The sequence below is a fragment of the Botryllus schlosseri genome, chromosome 10 (genome assembly GCF_051294905.1).
Source record: "Botryllus schlosseri isolate E-star chromosome 10, Bs_hap1, whole genome shotgun sequence".
NCBI lineage: Eukaryota > Metazoa > Chordata > Ascidiacea > Stolidobranchia > Styelidae > Botryllus > Botryllus schlosseri.
The window spans coordinates 18,005,584-18,033,512 of NC_137245.1; the positions used below are offsets into that span (position 1 = coordinate 18,005,584).

General features: G+C 39.6%; 1 protein-coding gene across 1 annotated transcript; it reads left to right on the forward strand.

Annotated features, from left to right (window-relative positions):
• The first annotated feature begins 721 nt into the window (after positions 1–721).
• On the forward strand, positions 722–23,394 carry LOC145447923 (uncharacterized). Its single transcript, XM_080326193.1, has 10 exons — positions 722–1,095; positions 2,376–2,530; positions 11,008–11,083; positions 12,713–12,881; positions 16,071–16,183; positions 18,092–18,364; positions 20,649–20,837; positions 20,900–21,073; positions 21,144–21,322; positions 23,043–23,394. Exons 1-10 carry the CDS (start codon positions 1,005–1,007, stop codon positions 23,196–23,198), a joined length of 1,575 nt encoding a protein of 524 aa, XP_080182319.1. The 5' UTR covers positions 722–1,004; the 3' UTR covers positions 23,199–23,394.
• The last annotated feature ends 4,535 nt before the right edge of the window (positions 23,395–27,929 follow it).

The following is a 27,929-nucleotide window of genomic DNA, read 5'->3' on the forward strand; positions in this document are numbered from 1 at the left end:
ACTTTATTTCCACTTCTGATTGCCGTTCACCATATCAATTGACCACGCATTAGTTGAAGAGCAATACGTGATCGATCTACGCACGATCAACTCTGTGCATAGAAGTGATATATTTCCGATATGAAACGGGTAACAGGATGGCGGGAATGCAGGCCTTGTAGACGAAATTACCTGAATGGAGCCTAAGGCTTCTTTCAATACTCCTTTTACGAGCGAGGTTGAAGTTTTATCAACCTTTGTGTCTCGCTCCAAATTTGAATATTGAAAACTCTTACATCAGCTGGAATATGAAATTACAACGGGACTTGACTAGAATTTGAATTCATTTTCCCACCTACCCATATATTCATTGCCACCGTACGGAGTGTTTCCGAATGTGCAAAAGCTGTCCAGGGCTCCACTCCTATAGCTCATATGTGAATAAAGCAGAACCACGACAAACATTCAGTGTGTGCAAGGATTATACAAGATCATTTCTAATGTTTTCAAAGACATCCTCGTGACTCTAGGGGAAATTCTACTACATTGTTACTTACAATATTATAAATAGAGCCACTTTTCGGTACTGTTTTACAGCTGGACTATTCTGAGATACTTTTTATTGCGCATCCAATTAAAGTATTTATTAGAGCGAGCACATTTAGGTATAATGGTACTAGATTCTAACATTAGTAAAAGCAATATTGATATAATTATATCATGATGCATTGTCTCGCGAATTCAAAATTTACATATTACTATTTATAATTTGCTGTTTCTTCAATACGTAATCATCTGTAGGCTACTAACAGATGAAAAAGATAACTGTACTCAAGAGACTATCATTGTGTGTCGGTAAAATGTTCAATCAGTTTCGTACAAATTTCGATTATTCAATATGGAATTCATGGGAGCCTTCGAATATCGACCATTCAGTCACAAAACTTGTTTGTTTTTAGATAATTATATTCGTGTATAACGACTGTTAGCTCTATTTTGATGGCGTGAAATACAGCTTCCAAACAATGCTGTTAGGGAGAGTTCGAATGAGCAGACCGACAAGAGAATTACTGGTCACATTTTTGGTAATCCAATTCGTATCCCTATCAACGGAAGGTAAGCTTTTCTCATCGGAACTCGTGAAATGATTTAAGTTCTAACGAACTTGAGCAGTCCAGGGGCTTGCAGTATCCTGTGGACGCATTGGTCTCACAATATCTAATATCTAATCCAACATATTAGGGTTGGTGGAGGTGGGATATTAGGGTTGCCGGAGGTGGGATATTAGGGTTGGGGGGATATTAGGGTTGTTGGAGGTGGGATATTAGGGTTGCCGGAGGTGGGATATTAGGGTTGGTGGAGGGGAGATATTAGGGTTGCCGGAGGTGGGATATTAGGGTTGCCGGAGGTGGTATATTAGGGTTGCCGGAGGTGGGATATTAGGGTTGGGGGAGGGTTCGCCGAGGGCCGAGTTTGTAAGGCTGGGTTCACCGAGGGCTGGGTTCACTGGTAATCCGTCAACAACTACCCGATAGGGAAATAGCAATGCCAAATTCAGCGCAATGATTCGACAACGGAAAATGACGACTTATAATCCATTTTTTTTTTATTCATTTTCTATCAATCAATCAGGTTTATTAATATTTTCATCGTTTCAAAACATCACAAGACTACGATACAATGAAAAGATAGGAAGGTGTCGAAACAACTTGGAGTAGACTTTAAGATCAGACACCCACCTTAGCCTAGGCGAAGTAAATAAGAGGCATGCACACTGAATGAAAAGTAATGCAGAGAATTTAAGACGCAAGCGACAAAATGAGGTGGCATGTGGCGGGGGGCGAGGTCGATGTTAGGTCGTGGTCCGGTAATCCTGAAGACTGGCTAGTATTGATTCTAGGCAACAGAATAGATTGTTACAGACGTGGAAAGCATTACCTTACTAAGGTGTAAGGCGGTCGGCATTTGAAATATTTTTGGCATCACTACACTATCTTATCTGTCAGACCACAAGTGCTTGTGCCAAAAAATGGCCTTTTTCATCGATCGAACAATATTTTCTTATGGGGAATTTTCGCTCAAATATCGGCTAGAAGGGTCCACGAGACGAAAATGGTTGGGATCCACTGCGATAGAGCACTGTTTCACTGTCATCGTCAGATTGTTAGCAAACAGGGAGTGAGGCAGAGTAATCTGTGCATCACCTGCTGGTTGTTGTTTCGCACACTGCCATTGTACTCAACAAAGTCAAATTTCACATTCCTTTGGGATTTTGAGAGGGTTCTGGTGCTCTGACATTATTAATGTTGACATTTACGTAACCAGTGAGACGATAGCGTTCAATTGATACCAATTTTTTATGGATATGAATACAAATCTATTTACCCATATGACAGGAGCTTTCTGCAATCTGAGCATTTCCATTGAGAGCGACACTTCTATCAGACTTGAATTGGGCAATATCACCACGCCGTACAACATCAGCATTATACCTCGCCATGACATATCGACATCTGGATTCATTTTGGACACTAAGGAAACTTCAGTGCAGGTTGGTTTATTTCATCCGCCACTCGCTTCCAATTTCAGTGCAGGTAATTGATGTTATGATAAGACGTAAGTAGTATAGTGGATCGGTCGGTCTGGGTGTGCCTGGGGCTCTTATGGGCCCGCTGGTGACTCGCCGCGAAACTCGTGTTGGTGATTCGCCCTTTTCGACCCCCCTATCGCTGGTGAGTCGCCATGTGTTCTTATGGGTGCGGTCATGATTCGCCGTTTCAGGTATAGGCTGCGTCGGTGACTCGCCGCGAAAACTCGTGTTGGTGACTCGCCTTTTTTACTATAGGCGGTGGCGGTGATTCGCCTGTCATGTATTCTTACGCGGTCTCTGGTGACTCGCCATGTGTTCTTATGGGTGTGGCCGTGAATCGCCCCTTCGGGTATAGGCATCTGTCGCACGGTGTTGAATATGTATCAAGTAAATAGTCACGTGGTTGGCCCTTAGTTAATGTGTATATCCCAAATTATTATATATGACCGATTCGAGTTAATCCTAACGTTTACGGCGAGTGCGACTTTAATATATCGTTATTCTTATGGCCGCGGCGACACGGTAACGTAGCTGATATAGACGCGACATGATAGCGTTACAGGTATAGGGATCGCTCACACGGTTCTACATGAAGACGTCGTAGTTTAGTCGTGACAAATGACCGATCGTGTTCTAACTCAAGTCTTTTCGCGCTGTGCCTATTGATTCCTACGTAACCTGAATAGCACGCCGACTTTCAGATCGGATTATTCGCACCTTCCATACCGCTGTTTGGCACCTACAGAATAGTCTGCTGTTTACAGTCGCAGCATTAAGTCGCGATTTGCCACAGAGCCGGCGTAGACGGTGATTCGAATATCAACAATAACCACGCTCACAGACTAACATTTCAAAAAGGTGTGAAATAGTTTGCAAAACCCAGCGTTCGCTGACAAGATAACACCTCAGACATAGCGATCACGCGGTGAAATTTTCGTAAGCAGTTTGTCACAGAACTTGATTTCGCTCGTAAGATTTAATAAGTAACGAATAACAGAACCGCCAGCACCGGTAACTTGAATAGCGACATATTGTCACTTATTTCTGCTCTAACCCTAATGATTTGTGAAGTGAACGCTTATTCAAAAAGGTGTGAAATAATTTTAAAATCCCGCGATCGCTCACAAGATAACACCTAAGACAAAACCATCGCTCGCGACTTGCTGTTACATACATTCCAATCACTCACAAGGTGCTATTTTGGTAATTAGTTTGTCGCAGAACTGGATTTCACTGGTAAGATTTAATATGTAACGAATAACAGAACCGTCGCAGATGGTGATTCGGATACTGACAAATTCTCACTTATTTCTGATCCAACCCTAATCCTCAGTGAAGTTGACGCTTATTCAAAGAGGTGTGAAATAATTGTAAAAATCCTACGTCGCTGACACGATAATGCATCAGACATAGCGATCTAGTTATAGTACGGTGTCGGAATCCATTCGCGAGATGTTCTATAGGTAAATTGAGATAATCCGAAACCGAATATTTTGACTTTGGCGTAGTGTGAATTGAAATAGGATTGACAAACGTGACTACCAACTTTCCACCAGTCCCGTTTCGATATTATAGGCACATTGATTTGAAACAAGTAATGAAACATTGCAACTCTATTCGCGATCCCGCTTTCCGTTTGTCAAAGAGATATTTTAACATCCTACCATACTCAAAAGAATTCTTCACAAAATTAACAATTGTTAAAAATCTAGTTTTCACTTACTTGATTATATCACTACAACTCACAAATTTGAATTAATTCATCCTGGCTGTATTCGTATGATCGGTCTTTTTTATTCGATTGTAAAGGTCGTTACTATTCTGAAGACAAAGTATTTACTAATCGGTACATATACGACTTCACATGAACATATTATATTTTGAGTATACGAGATTTGAATGTCTGAACAATAACTGATAAATAATTTATCACAATTAAATCCGTATATTACGGCGTAAAAGATATTGGAATGTCAGCAACTCTGTAAGGTCATAGTTACTACCACATTACCTAATTTACCCGACCAACTCGTCATGATCATTCCTGAAATCAACACAAACATGACCACTGACTTGAGTTAACCACAAAACAGCATCAAGTTTTAAATCCACTTGTAGCTTACGGCTTATTTGAATGCGGGTTATGTTTTGTTGTAATTGAGTGTACGGAAATAGTATTACGTCTCGACATCTCACCATCTTACCATATTCAAAGAGTCAACCACGAAAACATTGTCAAGTAAATCCGTTTGTAACTTACCCGACCAACTCAAGCAGTCAGCCAAGCATACACGAGTCCATACAAACACTAAAACCTGAAATCCATAACAAGTTCGGTTGTACTCATATCCCTACGACCCATCATTTTTATTCAACTTTAAAAGTCGTTACTATTCTGTAAGATAGAGAAATTACTACGCGGTATATTCTGCAAGACAAAGTAATTATTACTCGATATATTTTGTAAGACAAAAGTAATTAGTACCCGGCGCAGGTGACTTGAGATTAACATAATAAGTTTGAGTATACGAGATTTGAAAGTCTGATCAACGTAGTTGCGACTTCATTTCTTACAATCGAACGCTGGTGTTATATTCAAAGTTATCATGCTGTAAACATAAGGATTGACACATTGATTTGACATATGAGATTTTGTAATAGTTGATCATTACTTCATTATTAAAGTATTTGCGTTAATTAGACCCGGTGTTGTGGTAAAGGTTATTATGACAGCAACAATCTTTTCAGTACCGTTGTTATTAACATATTGAGTTGTAAAACTATGCGTGTCTGAAATGTTCGTGATTGGAAAATTATTCCACCTTGGTACATATCACTCTGCGTATCGCGATATCAGAAAATATTTTACAAATGTAATTGTTTCCAGTAACCAAGACTAAAGATGAAACAACAATTTCGTTTGCTGATTAACAACCGGGGCAATACTTTATTGTCGGGATCTGCGACATCGAATTGAAACATATGCACATTACGCAGTACGAAAATATCACTTTGGGCTCCAGGGCGGCGTCATTTAATCCGTGTTAAACTCTGTTCACACTCTCTGTCGAAAATGCGCGAAATTTAAAAACATTACGGGGTCACACTCTAAGACTTTGATCATCAAAAAGTAAATAGAGGTATCTTTACTGGACGGATTCTATTGAACCGGTCTTGATTAATACAAAACCCATAACAATAATATCGAAGTATGTGCTACACTGAAATCCAGAAAAATGTGTTTGTATTGCTGTTCAAAGTAGTGTTATCGATTTGAACCTCCAGAATAATTCTCATCATCTAACCAAACTAATGAAAGTTGTTGGTAATTTGTAGGATATTCACTGAATGCGTACTAGAATTTGTGTAACGCACACGATCAGACAAATTGGAAATTTTCCCATTGTCATTCGTCAAAGTAAATGTCGTCACAATACTCGGCCTCTAAAATACGTTACTTGGATGTGATTGAATCGCTGGTAGCTAACTCGATAAATCAAACCCCTAAGAAATTTCACTCACTCGACGGATATGGAACAGCGTCGATTAATCGGTCTATATCGTTTTTCTAAAGGTAAATCATATCCATCCAATAGAAAACAATTTTCACTAGCTTGGTAATGAAACCGAAGTCTTCATTCAATATTTTGTTTGTGTCAAATACTTTGCAATAAACACACTGGAGGGGTTGAGCTTTACATCATCAGACTGTAATCTGTAAATCAAGCTTACATCCGATTTGTAACTGTATTGTTTACCTAACCGAGTTGTATGCACAGTTTGATATTTTTGTCATTTAGCGATTGCTGAACATACCACTTCGAAACACTGCGTTGATCTCAATTCCTTTGTCGTGATAATCGAAGTACATTTGTTTCGATTTCATAAAAACCAACTTTTCTATGACATGAAAAATTTTTGAAAAGTTATGCTTAGAAGATTGGTGCATCTCGCGAAAAATAATATACCACTCATATTGATACTGTTACTCCATTGACCGGTATTTTCAAACGAGTCTGCAAACACAACAAGTTTTACTTTTGTTGGACACTAATTATTATTCCACTCATCTCATTTCATACTAAGTGTATATGAAAGATATTCATGGCACACGAAAATATTCGATATTCCATGCTACGAACACACGCAATGATTGGTGACTCTTTCACACTATTTCGATTTAGTGTAACAAAAACAACAACAACAATTTTCACTCTCTTGACTTATGAAAACAACAGACGAACCTTCATTCAATATTTTGTTTTTGTCAACTAGTTACTTTTTATGAGACCCCCCACAACTCTTACAAAAGTAGGAAAGATATTTACATCACACAAAGTAATCAACTTCACTCGATATTCTCACATTACGAAACTAAAGAATGGTTGGTTTGACTCTACAAACTGTTTCGTTACCTCAAGAACTTTATTGTCTGAATGGTTGTTCATGTGTCTTAAGAACCAAATAGTTCAACACAGCACTAGTACCAACAGAAACATCAGAGTTGTTTACACAAAAGTTTGTATGTGCGCAGTATGCGAATACCACGTGTAAGTCCAGCACAATTGCAGTATCCAGCCGAGATTAGTTAACACCTATTTATTACAACGGAGCCATGTAAACTTTCGTGAATGTAAGGCATACTCACTTCTCGAGATTCTGTCAATGTCATAGCAATAAACCAGCTACTCCAACAACAGAGTACATACGTTTTCTAGTAATGACTCTCGAATCTTACACACAGATCAATCTACTTTGCTAACGAAAAGTGCTGAGTCATCACATGATTATCCTCACAACAACCAGTAGATGGAGCTGTATTAAAATGTTCCTAACCCTCTGCACACCAGTGACAAATTGTTTAGTGAATCGAGTTGTTGTTCAGCGTCAAGTCTCCATGCTGAAGCGTACATTAAACAGCGCAATCCAATTAAAACCATGAATCTATTTTCATTTCCTCACAAACTGTCACATACAGAAAAATAAATTTTATTCCGCCAAAAACATACTTGTAACCAATCGCTTTCATTAGACACACAACACCATAAAAGTATTTACTTTCTACAACATAGACATTCCGATGTAGTCAAGAAATATATTTATTAATCAAAATCATCGACTTCTGTTTACGGTGTTGGTGTGTGCATGTCATACATGTGGGGCCCGTATTAAAATGGACACCACACGACTGAATGTAAGGAGATAGAAGTCTATCGCATAGATTTACATGTGGTCTTCGCTACGGTTTCAAAAACGAATCATCTCTTTTGCATTGATCGAGACCGAACAAGTTAGTTACATGTATTCACGGTCATGATTGTGTTTGTCATATGTGAATGATAGGGTTACTGTCAAATCTACATACAACAACCTTCTGACACTCATAATAGTGTTTTCATTCTCTCCCTTCTTAATTGTAGACTCACGACAAGTATATTGTACAACGGGACAACTACGTTTAACAAGACCAACGACACTGAACACACGCCTCTTACCCTAGTAACAATATCGTTTTCGTTTGGAAATATATTTTTTCCTAGAGTAGCAAACTATTTTCGTTTAGAAATATATTTTTCCCTTGAGTAACAAACCTTTTTTCACGTGGAAATATATTTTTTCTCTGGGTAACAAACCTTTTTCACTTGGAAATATATTTTTTCCCTGAGCAACAAACCATTTTCACTTGGCGATCCACCGTTTACCTGAGTAAAAATATCATTTTCCTTTGGAGATCTGGCATTTACCCATACTAACAAACCATTTTCACTTGGAAAAATACTTTTACCTAGAGTAACTAATCATTTTCTTTTGGAAATATATTTTCTCCTGGGTAACAAACCCTTTTCGTTTGGAAAACTATCATTTACCTGAGTACCAATACCGTTTTCACTTAGAAATCTATCTTTTCCCTGGGTAACAATATCATTTTCGTTTGAAAACTGACAACCACACCGGACAATTTGATATTTTTGTATATTGTTACAACGGGCAGTGACAAAATATACACCAACAACGACTCCGATACATTTGTCTAATCAAATATTCACTTGCTCTGATGCATCCCATCAAAATCATTGGTTACTCGCATGCAATAACAATGTGCTGTTGTACATCGACATGTATGTTTTCGGAATTGGCGAATAAAGGGGTTTCCGATATGTCCGCGATGTCCGGGTTCGCGCTTTGGATTTTCCAGAGTCAAAATGTCTGAATAAAACACCTCCTCGACTTTGGTAACTGGTAACAGGCTTCTCTGTTTCCTTTCTCTCCAATACTATTCGATTTGTACAGATTAGCGATTGTAACGTCGTACTGTTTCTATGCGGGTTGTGTTTTTTACAATGCAATCAAACATAGCTGAGTTGGTCACAAAGAATCGGCTTCACCCGTTACATTGATACCATACACTCTTAGGTCTTAACGAAAGGAGGTGTATTTCAACCCCCTGTACCCCCTGATATACGAGTGTGAATATACATACACATTACACGCGACGCCAGAAACTACCTCAGACTAATACCGTGGTATAAAACAGTTTAACGAGATAGTGTAATGGTTATGCGTCCGGCTTCTCGAGCGGTAGGTCGTGGGTTCGATCCCCGGCCGGGTCATACCAAAGACTCGAAAAATGGTATCCGCAGCTATCCTGCTAGGCGCAGACTAGATGACTATATTCTCCAGCGTATTAATTTTATTTCAAAATTGAAAAAATGAATTACATTGTAATAAATGCTGCTCAATGGTTGTGTTGATGAGAAAGTGATGATTAATTACCAAATAATTTAATTTTTTGCCTTCATAATTCGAAACAATGTTAAACATGATACATTTTAAATTCTCCATAAACCCCTATCCATGTTTTTCTATCAAGACATTAATATGCATTTGGGATCCTACAAAGCTTATTGTTTTGGTCGCTGCCTGCTGCGTGTAGCTTGGTGAAATAGCCTTGTTGTTGAGCGAAGCTTGCAGCTCGTCTGAAATTCACCCTCTCTTTACCGAGTGTCCGTCTTCGTGTTTTTGTCATGAGACGGACTGAAATCAATACTCTTTAAACACGCCGACCTGCTCGTCACAAATTAAAAAGACGGGTCTACCACTGACTCGAGTCAACAAATATTTAGTGCTTCAAACCTTTGACTTTCAGCTTTCGGCGTTCTTTTTTGGACAGGTCCGTTTATCCTTAATGGGTGATGATGTCTCATACTAATCGGGAGTGCTAACTGACTTGTTTTACGTATATTAGGGTTTTGGAAACGTGTCACGTAACAATTTGAAGCACATTCTGTGTACTTTGTAATAATGTGACAATGGCAACAAAGAAGGTTTGAAGGAATTCAACTATACGGAAAGAGTGACTTCTTGTGACTTTAATTGATAAGGCATACTTTGCTATATTGACTTTATTTTGAATCTGGTTTACGCATGCGAGGTATACGTAGGCCGAGTAATCGCGGCATATTAATGAACAGGCTTCAAGGTACACTAATTTCCTGTTCAGTTTATACATTATACATCCTATTATTTTAGTCCGCTGATAAACATTCAAAAGTAGGTTTTATGCCTTGGATCCCATGCAACTTTTCGTGGGCCGCTCAGAATTGCTCCGAGGGTAGCATTTAATGACCCGCAGGCCGCACTTTGCCCAGTTCTGCCATAAACTAAAGTCAGTCTCGAATTGTGACGCAATAAAACCGATTCCGCAGCTTGGTGGCAATTAGCAAGTGAAATCACAGACGTATTTCCGATTGTTGCGCCGTCGATTGAACATTGTCACTCTCGCCACGCCGTTTGTCGCTTGCTCCTGAGCTATAGCTATATTTAACGAAATATATTGGTATAACGCCATTTTAATGATATACGTGTGTAATACCACGTAGAGACATTGATGCATTCATGGGTGATTCTTAGCTGGTTCGGAAGTTGATATACGTTCATGAATATTAGCTGGTTCGGAAATCGATATACATGCATGATTATTAGCTGGTTCGGAAGTCGATAGACATTCATAAGTAGTTCGCTGATTGCGAGAAGATATATCGCATTTTGGGCCGTACGTGATTGGCAATAAAGTTACAAGTCGTGGAGACAGAAACAAAATATATTCGTCAGTGTGATCCATCGAATACGTGTGCAATAGACAGGTCGTGGTACGTCAGCCAACAAGGCCGTAAGGCGTGGTTACGCCGGTCCGTCGAACGGAAGAAGAAACACGCAGCGAATCGTAAACGCAACCTTTCTGGAGTCAGATATACAATTATACAACTACAAACGTTCGCTCTGCGTTAAACTATACATGGCAATTGAATGGTCTCACTACCGAACCGTTACAATCAGATAGTGAGACCCTTAAAATATTCTTACAGCAGAAGTATCCTATTTAAAAACCAACAAAATTATGACTTGACTTATAAATTAATTACATTTCCTTATTCCAGATATCGTATTTGAAATCGGACACGCTGTATGATGTTAAAGTGGAATCAGCAAACTTGGATTGCACCGCACATACATGTAAGGTTACTCTAGAAAGGAATACAGTTTATTGTCGGTTATACCATCGCGGTACGCTGGCGACTGAGATGCAAGGGAACCGTAAAGAATATCGAGTCAGCACCACTTTTTTCACTCTCCACGCGAGTCGCGAACCCCTCGATTCGGGGATGCCATGCAGTTTTACAAGCAAGTCTTCTAACATAACATATGATCAGGGATGTAACCAAATCACAAGGTTCCGAGTCACAAGTTAATCATCCTTTTATAGTTTGATTCGAGTCATTCTCCACTCACCACCTAGTCAAGTCCGAGTCGTAGTGTTAAGACTCATCGAGTCCGAGTCCAAGGTCAATATAGTTTAATAATGTTCGCTGTTCGTGTTCAGCATCGGTTCAAGTCATGTTCAACTCAGTTTCTGCAACACTGCATGTGTAAAACTGATCCCTCACCTTCACAATATGCTCATTTGTCTCGCTCTATACTACCAGAGATGACCTTCTACATTGTCAATGTACTCAAGTAGCTTTTACCAAGTTGCACTACTTCCTTAAGTGGTTATGAATTTCGACTACTTTTACTTTACAGTTATCAGTTTTTGGGAAAAACTGCGAATAGAATCGGAGTGGGCGAGTAGCATATTACTACGTTTCACCAGTGTTTGGATCAAGTCACTACTTTGGACTCACGAGAAATTTTGTGTCATGGCTAATCCAAATTTTGACTTGAGCCACAAGACAAGTCATTTAAAAATATTTCAATACAAGTTGTGAGTCAATTCACGAAAATTTCAAAGTGACGCAAATCTCGTCACGCCATCGCAAGTGTTCAATTTCAAGTCGGCAAATATTTTCATTTTCATGCAACTCGTTTGAGTGGATCTGTGGATGCAGATGCCTATATAGCCGATCGCTAGACCGCGTTAATCTTGGTGCCGGCCAATTCAAAACTACCAAGACGTTGTAACTCAATGGTTGATTTTTAATTTGCTGTGAATGATGCTCACAACTCCATGTTAAGTACTATGGTCGTATAATTCAATGTAAGCGACGGATATGTGTATATGTGCAGCTACAGAAGTTAGGCGAAAACAATTGTTGGATCAAAGGCAACAAAAGTTGTGTTCCCCAGTGTTATATATTGGTAGTTGTAAATTATATTTGCAATGCAATATATATCCCAAGATAAATGTCTAAATCGAAAACATATTACTCGAAGCGGCGCATGTTCTTAAAAAAGCTTAATAGGACCGATTTCATAGTGCTACTAAGCCGATTCGGATAAAACCTTAACATATACACCACTCATATTCTGTATATAAGACAAACTTTTGTAACATGGACTCCAGATCCTGAAAACCCCTGTAAAGCAGTGCTAGAATGAAATGGTTGAACCATACTGATCCATAGGAGAAGTAACATTAAAGTTGATATGCAGCAAGATAATATTGTCACATCTTGATACAGTACCCATACCCACACATTGGGGGTTCCCGGGTAATGAAGGTCCTCACAAATTTGAGATTGCATCTGCCCGTGAACCTACGAGGGTTAAAAATCAATATTCCGGACTGAGAAGTTAGCAGGCATATGGTAGAGGTCACGCTTATCCATATGATTGTCATATATTGTTTCGTTTCGTTTCGTTTAGATCCTGCACCAATCCAAGTTATCGTGGGACAAGAGCCCACACCACATTCAGTACTCTTATTTGTGGGTCCCAATCCCCGAGTTACTCAGTGGGAGATGGAGCTGAATTTTATCAACGGAACTGGGGTTAGGAAATGGAATACTTCAGCGAACACCTTTTTCGGATTCAGGTTGGCGTGACTCATGGCCAAGAGTCCAGATCAGAGATGTCCGGACTTTACATAAGCGGCTAGATTTAAATAACGACGTGTAACCACATCGCATACATATGCTTTCTTGTATAGCGAAAAGGCCAATCATATCAGAATTGGTAACGGTGATAGCCCTATATTGACATACACCAGGGGTCGGCAAACCCCGGCACGCGTGCCATTTGTTATTGTACCGCAGTATACTTTGAAACTGGTAAATCTACAAGTTTCTGACCACAAATTACTACTATTTGGCTGTTCTGTGCTATTAAAGAAAGCTTCTTGGATCTGCGTGTGTGATCAGGATTGCAAAAGTACTCAGAGCGGTCATTAGTCAGTCGACTAATGCGTACAACGGGAACTGTAGCTGTATAGCGTCGACTCCAATCAAGCACTATACCAGCGTGTCTTGCAACAAGTCGTTGCAGCGACCGCTAGACGCGATTTATGGAACCTAACGTCTCGATTATAATGCGATAATGTAATAAATTGAATAATTGCCACGCAAGCTGGTAAAAATTTTAAATTTTTGACATTTTGGCACGCCCCATACAAAAGGTTGCCGGCCCCTGGCCTACACATAACAATGATTAATGACCGACGGCCGATCTTGCGAGTCGCTGAAAATTGTTAAGGGTAAATTGAACAAATTTTTATCAGATATGGTCATTGGTGTGAAGTCAGGGCTTTGGAGCTGGTGTAAATTTGAAACTGCTCCAGCTCCGGGGCTCACTGATACTGCTGCTCCGGCTCCGCAAACTATCGAATAGGACAGTCACTAGTGCAATAGCTGCCGTTGCAGCTATGAACTGAACACACAGGGGTCGTCGCGACGAACCGTTATTTTGTGTGAGTCCTGAGACAATTACTCTGCACAGACTTCCGAGAACATCATAGCAGCGTGAGAGCTCACTTTACTCCACGGCATTGCTGTGTACCGCATCAAAACACTGATGAGACGTTTTAATACTGGCGCTGTACTCGCTCATATCAAGCCATATTGTTGACTGTGATCTTGAAATTGTGCAATTGTTCAAGTGTAACTGCAGCCAGCGCAACATGTGCGGTTGAGCGCATGTCGAGACCTTATCAGTAGAAATTCGCTTTCTACCAAATACTCAATGGGTTGAAATTTGATATTGATACGCTTGTTACCAGTCCTTCCGGTGTCAATCAAGTTTACTGGAATAGAGAAAGTTTTCCTTCAAAATAACAGACAGTTGCAGAATTAGTGCCACTGCGAATCTGCTGTTGCATCGATATTTGACAATGGACGCCGCGCATTACTCAATTACACCGCGCCAGTAACAAATTAAACTACGCGCTCATAAATGATACTGCGACTGCGAGACAATTCAGGAATACGTCTGGTTCAACCATAAAAGAATAAACGCACAACGCATATGATTACATACTAGAAAGCGCGCATCCAATCACTAATTCCTCTCTTATATCCAACACCATAGGGTTGGGCATCGAATTGTTCGCGGACTATACCGGCGTTGTGGCCTGTGGGATGCTTCGTTGCTTTTCTCTATTTACGTTCGCAGATCCTTGCAACATTACACGATCATGCACAGGATTGAATTCTAATTCACAAGCATGCGCATTGCACAATAACACATTGATAAATTTCACGGTACAATTAAAAAGCTATCACCAACGAATGGGCCTTTGCTGGTCTAATGCATAGAGTGGATAGCGAATCTTTGCGTGCGCGCCTCCAAATCGAAATGTGCAGCTGCAGCAAGGTGACGTTTATCCTCCGGCATCGCTTCGTCTAATTATCTCATTAGTTAATTTGCTCATCTCACACAAGAACCAGTCCCAGTTTGTGAAACACATAGTGATCAATGACGAAATCGCGGGTATGGCGAATACCCACATCCAACAATACGGTAATTACGGAGCATGCACCCAGGTCTACCCGTTACCCAGGTCTAGCACGTTATGTATGGACAATTTTAACATATTTAGTTTAAGGGTTGCATTTAAAACAAACGCCTTTGAAAAAAATTGTGTCATTTTAGGTTGTAAAATTATGCCATAATTGTGCAATTACTTTACAAAAAACATGTTCTATAAGCCTACGGACAATTACCACCCGATTTAGCCGACGTATATCGATATGGGATGGTCGGAACCCTCAAAATTGTCGGCTCATAGTCAAATGAGCTATATTTACCCTATATTTTCAATTATCAATGTCAATCCATTATGACGTCACAATTGAATATGCGTGACGTCGTGACTTGAGAAAGTAACAGTAAAAACATGTTTTAAATTAGAGCCTTGTTTCAGACATGCTTGTTTTTATTTGATATTTGTTTTAAATGCAACCTTAGTTTAGTTAAAGGTGCCGTCATCGAGACAACAATTCTAAATTTTTGTGAACGATTACCGTAAAATTTTGTGGACTCACACATTCGTAGTAGCATAGCATCTTATGAATTACATCGGAGCCGGAGATACTTTTCGAACAACCAGCTTCAGCTCCGGCTCCGGCTCCACTAGAATTTCATGTAGAGCTCCGGCTATTTGCTCAGGCTCCGTCTCCGGCTCCAAAGCCCTGGGTGAAGTCACATATGAATATTTGATATTTAAGTGTCTTTTACTTTCTTTTAGCCACTGAAGTTTAACGTAACGTAATAACGTAGATGATAAGCTGAACTGGAAACCTATTTCACGGGCCACACACCATATCCAATTCGCACTACTGCCTGCTTTCCGCTGATCACACATGCCTCGTCAAGGTGTTCCCCGATCCTACAAAGACAGGACCTGTGAAAAGAGGCGTAGCTAAATGGAGAATGGAACGACAGCATTGCCCTTCCCAATCTTTGACGTAGTGACGTCATTTGGTTTAACTGGGTCACAGTGGAACCACTGAGTTATACTTTCTCATTAGAAAATTCCTTTCTCGAGTTTCATCAAATTGGATATAGGTCGACAAATATGATTAGCGTTTTACTAATATAATCAAAGACTGCTGCTCGAGGAGGAATATAGTTTAACATTCAAACCCAAAGAATTATAAAAATGCAACATGCCTTCCTTGCTTTGTCTTCAAATATTTGATTTCGGTTTTGTGCAGCAGTTGAAAGGAATTGTTGTAGTCAATTATTTGACTCCGTTTCTAATTGACTCTGTTTCTTCGTTTCTATATAGCGTAACAGACTTGCTCCCGAACATGGATTATGAAGTACGCGCGAGGGCGTCGCAAATACTTGGCGAACCCGTTGAAAAAACTGCGTTTGGAAATTGGACAAACTTCACAACAGGTAAATTAGGCGGCTGAATAGTCGTAAAGCAGCATAAAAGTTGTTTACATCAGAAACGAATTGAATCCAATGTCTTTTGTTCTATATGGGATACTGCAGAGCGATGCATACTTGTCTGCCTCACATTTCTGGTGTCGGTATTCGGTGATTAAGCTTTAAATCCAATATTAGCTCTCGACGAGCGCAAGTACGTTCAACGGTTATCCGCTAGCGCTGGTTATTTCCGCGCCAATGCATTGACGGGGTTGAATGTTTTGACCAACATGGGGTGGCTATATTTTGGGCCAAGGTTTGAATGAGTCGTAAAACATTTTAACCAGTCAATGTTGAGTATAGGATTTGTGCAACTTGCGAATTGTTCTTCGAGTGAGCTGCCGGAGTATTGTATATTGACTTGGATAACGGTAACAACGGCATAACACTTGATGTTGGTGAAAAAAATGAGGCTTTAAGACTACAATGCCAAACATATAAGACATTATTCCACACTGAGTATGAGTTGTGAATATGGTAAATATATTCAGTCACATTTAAGCAATCTATCGGCCCTTGCAACTATTCGTAGACCGAATTAGAACTTCGACTTTGGCTGCTCCTATTGGTCGTAACCAGTCAGTTGTTCACCAGGGATGGTGTGAACGTGAGGTGCATGTTCGCGTTCTGTGTGTGAACCTCAGAAATTTAGAGGTCCACGTTCACAAACGAACCTTGGTAGGTTCTGCACTGTGAACCTTTATTCATATAACACAATTTTTCACGTCATCATAACATCTTTGGTTGAAATTTATTGCATTTCAACTGCGAGCCACTCTATGCATGGCACTGGCAGCATAAAAAAATCAACACTAAACGAGCATGCACACTGCACATTGACAATCTCAAAAATTTTACTTGCTTTCTCACAAAAGTTTGCTCGAAATATCCAGCTTTCCATTTGTGAATATTTAGTGACTCTCTGCTTTGAGCTGGATTCTCAATCGCACAACATCAAAAGCATAATACGCTACAGTCATGGAATGATGCTTATTCCACCAATCGATGAAATTGATTTCGCTGTCTAATGTAAAATATCTAGCAGTGTACTGCTGTATAGCTTGTTGATGGTGCATTAACGGTAGTAAGTATAGAAACACTCTGCTAAATATCAACGTAGCAATACTTAGACGTCGAATACAGTGTCCGGTCTGGCCTAGACCGTTAAGGCGTAAGCTTATATTTCCTTGCAATTCCTCGTCGAAATTGTTGACAAAGCGGCGGAAGATGTTGATTTTATGGGAATCATATCATTTGAATGCTCCAGTTGATACATTTGGCGACGTTTGAAAAGTCGGTATGTACTTCAGCATTGTGGCATAATGCGTACTGAGTCGTCGCTAGGTATCGTGTAGGCTACTGTACAATAATATATCACTTCACTGAAATGCAACTGAATTAGCAATATGACGTCGCGTGACGTCACGAGGTACACGTTCGAGTTCATTCAGAACCTTTAAAAAAGGTTTGCGTTCACACGAACCCGAACCTTTCGAAGGTTCGCACGATCCCTATTGTTCCCGCCAACAGAAAATATCACAAAATTATCGGATGAAATCTGTAAGTATACTATCAAGATATTTCATATCAGAATATCGTCGACGAATATTTCTTCGTAGGGTGGTACGCGAAATTGGCATCGATGTCGGCAAGGAAAATTAGTAAATCTATAATATTTAGTTGGGAATAGGAGATATCCAGAACCAGAATCATTTAAATTTTGCAATGTCTATAAAATTAAATCAAACTTTGCACGTCGGCAAAATTCAGACCACTTTGCTTAGCGATATTCTGTCGCTGCAACATATATCATTAATTTACATATCTTTTAAACCGAGTCCGACGATACAACACGTACACGTCTATACCGTTTAGGTATGCTATCTGTGTTTGGAAGAGTCACTCTCACAGACGTACCTTACGAAAACTCCTCCTTTCCGGATACACAAAGCGATATTGCAAGTAAACTACGAGCGGCTTCGATGAAAAAAGGCAACTTCTGGGATCTATCGATCATACAAATCACAAATACGTCCGGATTTGCGACTGTGGATTACGAGATCGAAATTTTCGAAAATTCATTTGTGCATTCGCCCAATTTCACCTTACCGCCAGAAGAATTTAGCGAATCAATAATCAACAATGGAGGTAAGTAAATATATCAAGCCGAAAGCGTTAAAATAGGGTTGCATTTAAATCAAAAATCAATTTAAAACAAACATATTTAAAACATTACCCTTGTTTAAAACATGCTTTTAATTGTTTATTTTTAGTCACGTCGTCACGAATCTTTAAGTGTGACGTCATAATGGATTGACATTGTCATTTGAAAATGTAGGATAAATACGGCTGCTTTCGCAAAAAAGGCTTCCGACCCATGTTATAAACGGACCAATATTATCTTCAACGGCCGGTGGTCATCATCATCAGAACAACCATTCCGTACCAATGATCTATAAACTGTTGAAACGACGACGATTTCGTGCATTCCAACAATTCCATATCGTATGCGGCGACTATATCGGGTGCAAATAGTCCGTAGGCTTATACTACTTGTTTTTTAGAAAGTATTTACACAATTGTGGCATCATTATACAACTTATTCGGGATCCGATCCGATTCAGGCCGTATCAGAAAAAATATCAATCCGGCTTCGGAAAAATCGAAAAACCGGCTGGATATCTAGTCCAGCTCCGGTACATGCTCCACTCTACAAACTATACATCAAGGATGACACATAATGCCTATGGTTGCCATGACGACTTGTTCAGTTCGTCTCAGTCCGAGTCCGGGTAATGCGACGAAAGGTCACAATTTTCGGGCACGAATCATCTACGGTTTATGTTTATCATCATGATTAGGTAATGTAATGTAATTGCAGATCTTCCACCGCATGTTAAGCAATTGAAAGCGATGAGATAGTGAAGTTACATGACTTTGAAGGTTTTCGGAGAAAATCAAAAATTTTGACTCGGGCCGCACTAAATGTTCTCGCGGGCCGCGTCTTTGAGAGTGAGACCACTGCTATGGACGTAGAACACCATTTATATAATAGCATAGTGGTAAGCATTCATACCCGCTTCTTTATTCACGAGCTCCATGCTGGGTAATTTCAAGCCTATAGGGACCCCGGCCCTGGATCTTTAAAATTGGTGAAATATTTAACCAAATCAAGCACTGAAAAATATTTTGCGCTCTGGGCATTTGAAATGTTGATATGACTTTGATTAGGACTTCTGTAAGTTTTTTGTTCTGCGTGAGCATTTCTACGCGTTGGCATCGGTTAGGCCCATATGCTCATGTCAATTAAAGTGAAAAGTGTTTCCGTAAAATATCGCTGGTTGAACCCCAGCAAGTCCAACACCAACGGACCGAAACAGCACTTTGTCAGACCTTACTAAAAGCGTTGGTTTTGACTCCATGGGGAGATCAACTAAACTTCTCCCAGATCCCCCTTCTTCTTCTCCGGGTCATTTAATCACTACTATTTTATATACGATTCACAAACACACACATACACACACACACGCGTGCGCGCTCTTTCTGTAGAGAACCAAGTTCGGTATCACGCGATTCATCGGTTAACCGGAATAGGCATCTGCAATGTACAATGCTATGCGAATGCACGAAGTATCCACAGGAAGATCAGGCGACGCGTAAAGAAATATTTTGCGAAAAATTAAGAGAATACAACACAAATAATAAACGATCGCTCCATAGTGCGATCGCTACCCAAATTTATACCCTTCGAGAACCATACTTTAAGAATCACTACTACATAGAAACACAATATTACATATATTCGTTTCCTTGTGATGAGTTGCATGCAACTAAAATGGTATACTATTCTAATCCGATTTTGCTTACATGGAAGTTTGCAACTGTGTGGAATCAATTCTCCATTGTATATGGTTCAACTTGGCAAATAAAGTAATAGCGGAAGAATGCAATATGATTAAGTACTCTTTATTATATATATATAATATATATATATATCACAGAAAAAAATGCAGCAGAGTTTACTACGTTATCATGTAACTTTGTGACATTAAGTTAAGCTGAACTAGGAATGTATCATCATGAAGATGACATGAGTTAAAAACAAAGCTTATTCCTGTATAAATTCACGTAGGCCTAGGCCTACCGATGGAACGTAATTCAAGCCCATTTGTTAGTAACTACGGTTTCGAACTTGAAGATATCGTTACAGTCAGTCAGTTGTCAATTGTTCTTATCTTTCTTATTAAAACGAGAGGATGAACTCGTGAACAAAGTTAAATTCCTATGTCTAACAGCTCGACCTGGATTTCGAATGGATGCCATCATGTGAACTATAGTCAGATTACATGTTGGCCTCGCCGTATGCCTCACAATATATAGGCCTAATATCTTCTGGTATAACACCATTATAAAAACTTTGTATTCTGAAAAGGAAATGCGACCGGAACACTAATTTGGATCATAGACAGCCAACACGAACTCTTCTACAATACTACGCTCAATCCTCAATGCCGGACAATAGTCAAAAATACCGACGAAAATGGTGTGTGTAATGTACTGATTGATTTCCGAGATAGGGAAGCGTCGTGCGGGGTGCGAACATTTACCTTAAATCAAGAAAGTATATATGAAAAATTGGAGGTAATTGTTACTTCGCGCCTACTAGTATTCATTTGTTTGCAGTCATTGTTGCAAGCACCGACGAGGTCGTCAATTGGATGGATAATAACACCATCAATGCTTTGAGTGTTACGGTTCTGACTAATGATAGAGCTAATCGCCTGCCTTTTACAAGAATATACGAGGCACAGAATGGTTCAAGTAAAGCAACATTGGAATACTACTTCTTTAATAAAGGTTGGGAGTTTATATATACCGGGTACTTATAGACAGATGAAAAACGCTATTCATGACATGAAATATGCAGATATTCGAAGAAGCACTGTACCGACGTTCAAGTTCAAGTATACGCTGCGAAACGACTACGATTCTGCGATGTTGTTTTTACCAAACGTGGAGAAATCTGTGAAATATGAAATAGAGTGGATTACTGGGATACTGTCAACATTATCGCAGACCGAGATTGATGGCTCTGAATACTTGCAGGTTTTGTTAGAATGTGTACATATAATTAGATAAAAAGTTAGTTACCATGGAAAGGGAGGTGCTGCTGGTTATCTTGAATTGTGAATAGTCAAATAGTTAGTACTTCCACGTTTATGATACGCAAGTCGATTCTGTATACCTGCACTTACGGGGTTACTTCCAACACTTCCACATTACTTCTACTACTACTTGAGCAGTTTTTAAGATAAAATTCTGACTTTTGCGTTATGGATTTCATCAAATACGAAGTATCGCATTGATTCATGAGGTTCCTTTTTATGCATGAAGTTGTCATCCCGGCGATGGACCCCACGCGCATAATGGTGATAGGGTATAATCTCGAAAATTGCACCAATTCATGATGCTGTTAGTCCTTCCGCAATAGTCGATGAAATAGATCTAACTGTTCCAAAGTAGGCGCTATTGCCTATTGGGAATTTGAAAAACTAATAACCTCTAACTTTTCCGTCTACTCAAGAAGATTCTGCCTGCTCAAACCCACATCTTTCGTGAATCACATAATACTGGACCTAATTCGCTACGGAAAGGGTGTGTGTGGCTGTGAAATGTAGCCTATGTAACGATGGAATGTATGGGTAACGACGACACGGTCCGTTGAAGAACTAGGCGTCTGGGATCCCCAAAAATTGTGTTGATTACCCAATGCAGGCCCAAAACCCTTAAAATGCTTATACATGATCGAGTGGTGTCTTCAAAAATTTAGGGCGCGTAATGATAAAACTTGAGCAATGTTCATGCCACACAGTTAAGACTATCATGAGGTTATCGCAAGTTAGCTTTGAGTCAGTGGCGTAGCCAGAAAATATTCGGGAGGGCTGAAAATAGTTGATGAGTACTAGCTAGGCAACTATTCGATGAGTTCTCGCGACCCCCTTAAGCAATATAAGCGCATACCATTATTATAGATCGAATTCATTCATTTCCTTTAAAAAAATTCGCGCATGGCACTTTTAGATATGAAATGCATTCAGATTGTTCATTACATTTATTTTAGCGATTTGGGCTCGTTCGTGAATCTATCACGTAATGCCGGACTTTGTTCGCTACTGAATGCGAATGTGTGGGTGTCTAAGTCGTCCAAGTCGTATGCATAAAGGGTAGTGACGAAATTGTCCTTAGAGAGGTTGATAGATCTGGAGGAGCTCCTCTGACCTCATATGTTTTCTGGTTACGCCCTTGGTTCCTTGCAACTGGTTTTCTGCACCTCCCCTATTAATATATTCCCGTAAAAACTAGCATATACTAACATTAAAATTACATTATTTTAATATGCCCATAAAACTAGGATTTAGGTCGCGGCATAAAAAGTTCAGGAACCATGAATAACCGCTGACGGTAGCCTAATAGAAGAGCATTCACCTTCAGTATGTCTGTACAACCCACCTTAAATCATGTAACAATAGACAGGCATGCCCGATGTCTGCTAGTCCACGACAAATAAACTTCAATAGGATATATATTGCAAAATAGTTATAAATCTAATAAATATCAAATATACTATAACTTATACTGTTCGCATAGATCAGAGATCGTTTAATTGCGGAGTGTCAATTACCCCATGTCGAATTGCGGTTGCCCTCAGAAATGACTCAGATGATCTCGTCATTCGGACAATGGCTAGCATTTGTGATCTGGACCGTCGGTGTATCTGTATGTATATATTTGAAGGTGCACAATTAAGCACTCACCTCATCACCAGATTCCATTGCACAACTTAACTGCGAACGAGACCTATGCAGTTACAGTCATCGTCACCGCTAGAAATCATGATGGAGGCGAGGCATCTACTGAAGTAAACTTCGCCATTAGTACAAGTAAGTCCGATGTCAGTGCTGTTTTGATACAATATCCTTAAATTAAGATTGCATGCGACTCAACATTATTTTCGAAATTGCATATTCAACCGAGCATTAATGCATTCATTATCACACTTTTCCTGAAAAACATATGGGATTCAAAGTCTTGAATATGCAGCTTACCGGCTCGCGTGCAAAATAGGCAAGTGTCAAAAGGCAAGTGTCACCATAGCGAGGCTTTTAAATAGTGAGACATGCAAAATAGAAAGGGTCTTGAAATTGAGCCATTCAAAATAACCAGAACCGTACTCACTACCCTAGCACAGTGACTCCCAGAGTGAGCGTGAGCGTGAGCGTGAACCTCTTTTACGCTAGCGCCCCTTATTTTCAGATATCTTTATGGTCTGGCTACCACATATTAAAATGGCTGTACTGAATGCGATAGGGAAGTGGTCGAATGGGGGGCAAGATTTCGGGTAAGCCTACGGGTTTGACTTTTGAAGTTTTTTCGGCCTTGAATTGTGCCGAATGACAGCGCGAACAACATGCGATGTGAAAATTGTTACACATTTTGGTCTAAAATCAGGATGTCATTACAACCTTCATGTACGAACCTATAGGGTTCTAGCCCAATACAGACAACTGCATTTTATCTGTGTTATGGGCGATACAGCGTATTTGTATTGGGTTGTCTTGCTGCTTTTCGCGATAGGTAAATTAACCGAGGGACTGTTATAGACCACAGAAATATAAGTAACTGTTGTATTTTTGTAGTAGTTATGTATCAGACGGCCGAGACAGACATTTTATTGCAACTTGGAAGAGGGCTTAAGTTATCACATTATTGGCATGGGAATGGCATCTCATCTAACAGTACACTGAAGCCGATTTGTCTGTAGTTCCTTCCATAAGTTTTTTTTCTTCTGATTGTTAGCTAAAAGTACATTTGAATCCGCTTAATTCGGAAACCGGAAAACCGGGACAACCGTTTTTTTTCGGCGAAAATATTCGCGTACGGGACAAAAATAAAATTGCATGTAAAAAAATCTCGTTAATTCGGACACAGACTCGCAAGTACTATCGCTAGGATATGACACAATTAGCAGTAGGCTACTTCGTTAGTTTGACGCAAGATGAATTATTTTAGTGAAGCAATGATGATGATCCATGCTGTATATATATATATATATATATATATATCGACTTTCAATCAAATAATTAAATAAAAGGGCAAAAGAAAACAGGAAACAAAAGAACATCAAGATAATCCGTTTTCGGCCCTTGTCATGCGCCTCCAGCGTGGGCGGTCGTGGGCGTCTTCGAGCGAAAGCCCGCGTTGCGCTAGCTCGGTCTCTATTGATCTCTATCCATGCTGTAGTAATCGTACATACTACGTAAGTAAGTGTATAACAGCAGTCTGTAATTCTTAGACAAAAATATAGGATCTAATACGAAACCTCACTAGATAGGCTGACACATAAGTATCTGTAGGACTGGACAAAATCGAGTGCCTGAGTGATTCGATTCTGAATCATGCATTATGCTTCGAGTCGAGTATTCGAATATCACTCATTATGACGTAATAACAGTATGTAAAATGTACAGTACATGTACATGTTCAAATTTGAACCTTTTATGCGGCCAAAAAGAATAGAATGCCTGTTCTCCATCAGATTGAAGATAATTTGATATTTTTTCGACTATACCGATTTCATTGCGCTTTGTGACATGTTGTGGATTGATCATGACTAAAGAAATATGTTATTTCCAGTAACGTTAGTAGCTTTGTACTATGTGTTTTGTATGCTGCGATACGGGCAATCAGGGTTTCTAGGCTTCCACAGTGGGAACTAGAATCGAAACTATAATTCTCGTTGATAAATTTACTTTCAGTGGCGTGTAGCGTATATTTTCAGTACTCGAAAAATTCGCCTTTTAATACTCGACTCGAGTCATTAGAATTAATACTCGATTCAGATTCGAGTACTCGAATCATTGTGCCCAGCCCTATGTATACGATGCAATACAGTGAATACACTACCTATCTACAGTTCTACACATCCGTGAGATACATTTCAACCTGCTCCTGTTGACGAGAAATATAAACGCATAATCAAATTATATTCGTTAGATTTAAATCATACAAGAGGGTTGGTAAATGTGAGCACTGCGCAATGTTAGCCCTGACCAGTCTCTATAGTAAGGAGATACATTGCTATTGATTAATACAGCAGTACAACGTAAGCTGTAAGTTACGATCATTTCATTTGCGCTCAATTCATTCGGGATGTAACAATGGCCGACCAGCAAAAAGCCCAGTCCTTGAATGACTGCTGGTTGCTCTGACAAGTCACACCAGCGTATCGCGAACAATCCGAGCATACACAAATACAGCGATTTAGTCCACACCGATTACTTGATGACTTGAAATTGACTCGTAAAATTTGCTCCGAGTCATGAGTCAATCCACATTTCTGAAACGCCGAGTCAAGTCATACGAAAAAGTGGATTCGAGTCTTCCCAACACCGCAATCAACCCATATAAGGACATACCGGCCAACCGAATTTTTGTCGATTTAGCCTTCAGTTAGAGTTGTTAGCTCTTCAATAACTGATATTCTGCCAGGATGAAAGGTTTTAATTTCTATTGTTTGATATTGTTTGTTATTGATATACTTGTATCCAGTGAAAAGACCTTCCAGCCTTTGCTGTCTGCCTGATGAATTACTCAGTCAGTCGGTCAGTCACCCAGTATGATTTCTCTCATATCACCAATAAACACAACAGGCAAATTGGTATGGATTGGGGGACGACGGGAGAATGTAAGGTCTTAAATTCATTCACCACTCTGCGGAGTTATATACGAGTAAATATGACAAGATGCAGGACAATAAAGACTAACGAATATGACAATCAAATATATTGACAATGGACCTAAAATTGACAAAATGATAAAATAACGTTGGTATCGGCAGTAAATTTACAAGCAGGACACAAGTGAAGTATAAAAATACATGAACACAGTGTAAAATATAGGCCTACATCAAGGCAAGTTCACTGAAGACGAAGCAAGTGGAACAGTGGCACATCACAGTTATTGGAAACCATAACCAATTTAGTGTTTTTCAAGAAGAAAATTGCGGTATTTGATCTTAAACTGATTTTACTGAATTGATCTCTATTCTCCCGGAAGGTTATTACAGTACTATTTTAAACCTATATATATATATATGTGTGTGATACACATATATATAGTATTTATTGAGTTCTTTGGTACCGTAATATTGTACATTCGACTCCGGGTTATTCGGACAGTTTGGTTCCGCTCTCTTTTGGCCGCTTTAAGCGAAAAACGGCTTTGTCAGACTTAAGCGGAAAACCTATTGTCGTTATATGGTCATGCTTAAAGGCATTCGAAACACGGTACTGTTGGGTAATTTATTAATTGCAGCTGCACTATACTGCAGCCCAGATTGGTCCAGTTCGCATAAAACGCACATCAGTTATACATACCTTGAGGTTCGTTGTATCGTATACAGGGTTTTCGATACCGAACCATTCAGCAAATACGGTATACTGTAATATTGTGTAACACACGCATATAGGATTGAAATAGTAATTTTTGTATCCCTACCAACGCAACTGAATTCGCTGAATTCAGCCAAACGTGAGCGGAACCAATGTGTCCAAATTAAGCGGGGTCCTCTCTATGTTTAAAGTGGCACTGCGCTCTAAATATGCAGTGGTCTCAAATTAAAGATAAAACCGGGAAAAAATTTTGGCCACAGCCATTTTCTTCAGAAAGTCACCGTATTGGAAGTGCAGCTAATTGATTTTTTCAACTATACCGGTTGCACTCTAGCTGTAAAATTAAATCTCTATGCTGCCACAGCAGGTTAACCCGTTGTGAAATTGCTGGCACGATATCTTCACTGTTGCACTTACTCGACCCAGTTTTTCGACGCGACCACCATATCGCAGTATCATTTCGTTATATAGTAGCCTACGTGTAAAACATACTACTCACTCTGCTTACACATGATGCAGCACCACGGACTATCATTGTAAATTGCAATATACAATCAACTCTGCTTAATTCGGACATCGGATAACCCGGAAAACAGCCTTATTCGGCCACTATGCTCTGGAACGGAACAAAAGTTAAAACTACGCGTTAAAAACTCCGGTTAATTAGGACAACTCACCACTTAATTCCGACAGCGTCGAAATTTCTATCGTGTACTTCGATCGTTGTAACACAAGATGAGTGATTACGGCGAAGCGAGGGTGATCCATGCAGTAGCAGCATCGTGCTCATATAAGGCCGTGCCAGCATCATAGTCTCTTCTAATTCGACACAATCGCGTCCATCTTATAAAACATAATGGTACAGAAAAGTAGATTTATGGCAGGGTTGTAATGACTCGAGTCTGACTCGAGTCACGATTTTATGATGACTCGACTTGACTAGAGTCATTTTCCCAAAATACGAAAATTACGTGACTCGACTTGGACTCGAGTCATTGCGCATGACTCGAGACTCAGACGGCCAAGACCGACATTTCATTGTAATTTCGAAGAAAAGTAAAGTAACTACACTAACGGGATTTCGTATAATGTCACTGGTACTTGAAAATGCGACCAGAAACTGCCAAAAGTGAGGAAAATTAGTATATTATGAACGCCATCCATTCGATATCACCACATATAGTTATAATACGTGGGTTTAACAAGATTTTATCTGGAAACTGATCAGCCAACACAATGACTTGGACTCGGACTCGAGTCAT

Coding starts and splice junctions, on each gene's coding strand:
- LOC145447923 (XM_080326193.1), top strand. CDS start 1,005: ATGCTGTTAGGGAGAGTTCGAATGAGCAGACCGACAAGAGAATTACTG. Junction 1,096..2,375: donor CGTATCCCTATCAACGGAAG/GTAAGCTTTTCT, acceptor CCCATATGACAG/GAGCTTTCTGCAATCTGAGC. Junction 12,882..16,070: donor AACACCTTTTTCGGATTCAG/GTTGGCGTGACT, acceptor GTTTCTATATAG/CGTAACAGACTTGCTCCCGA.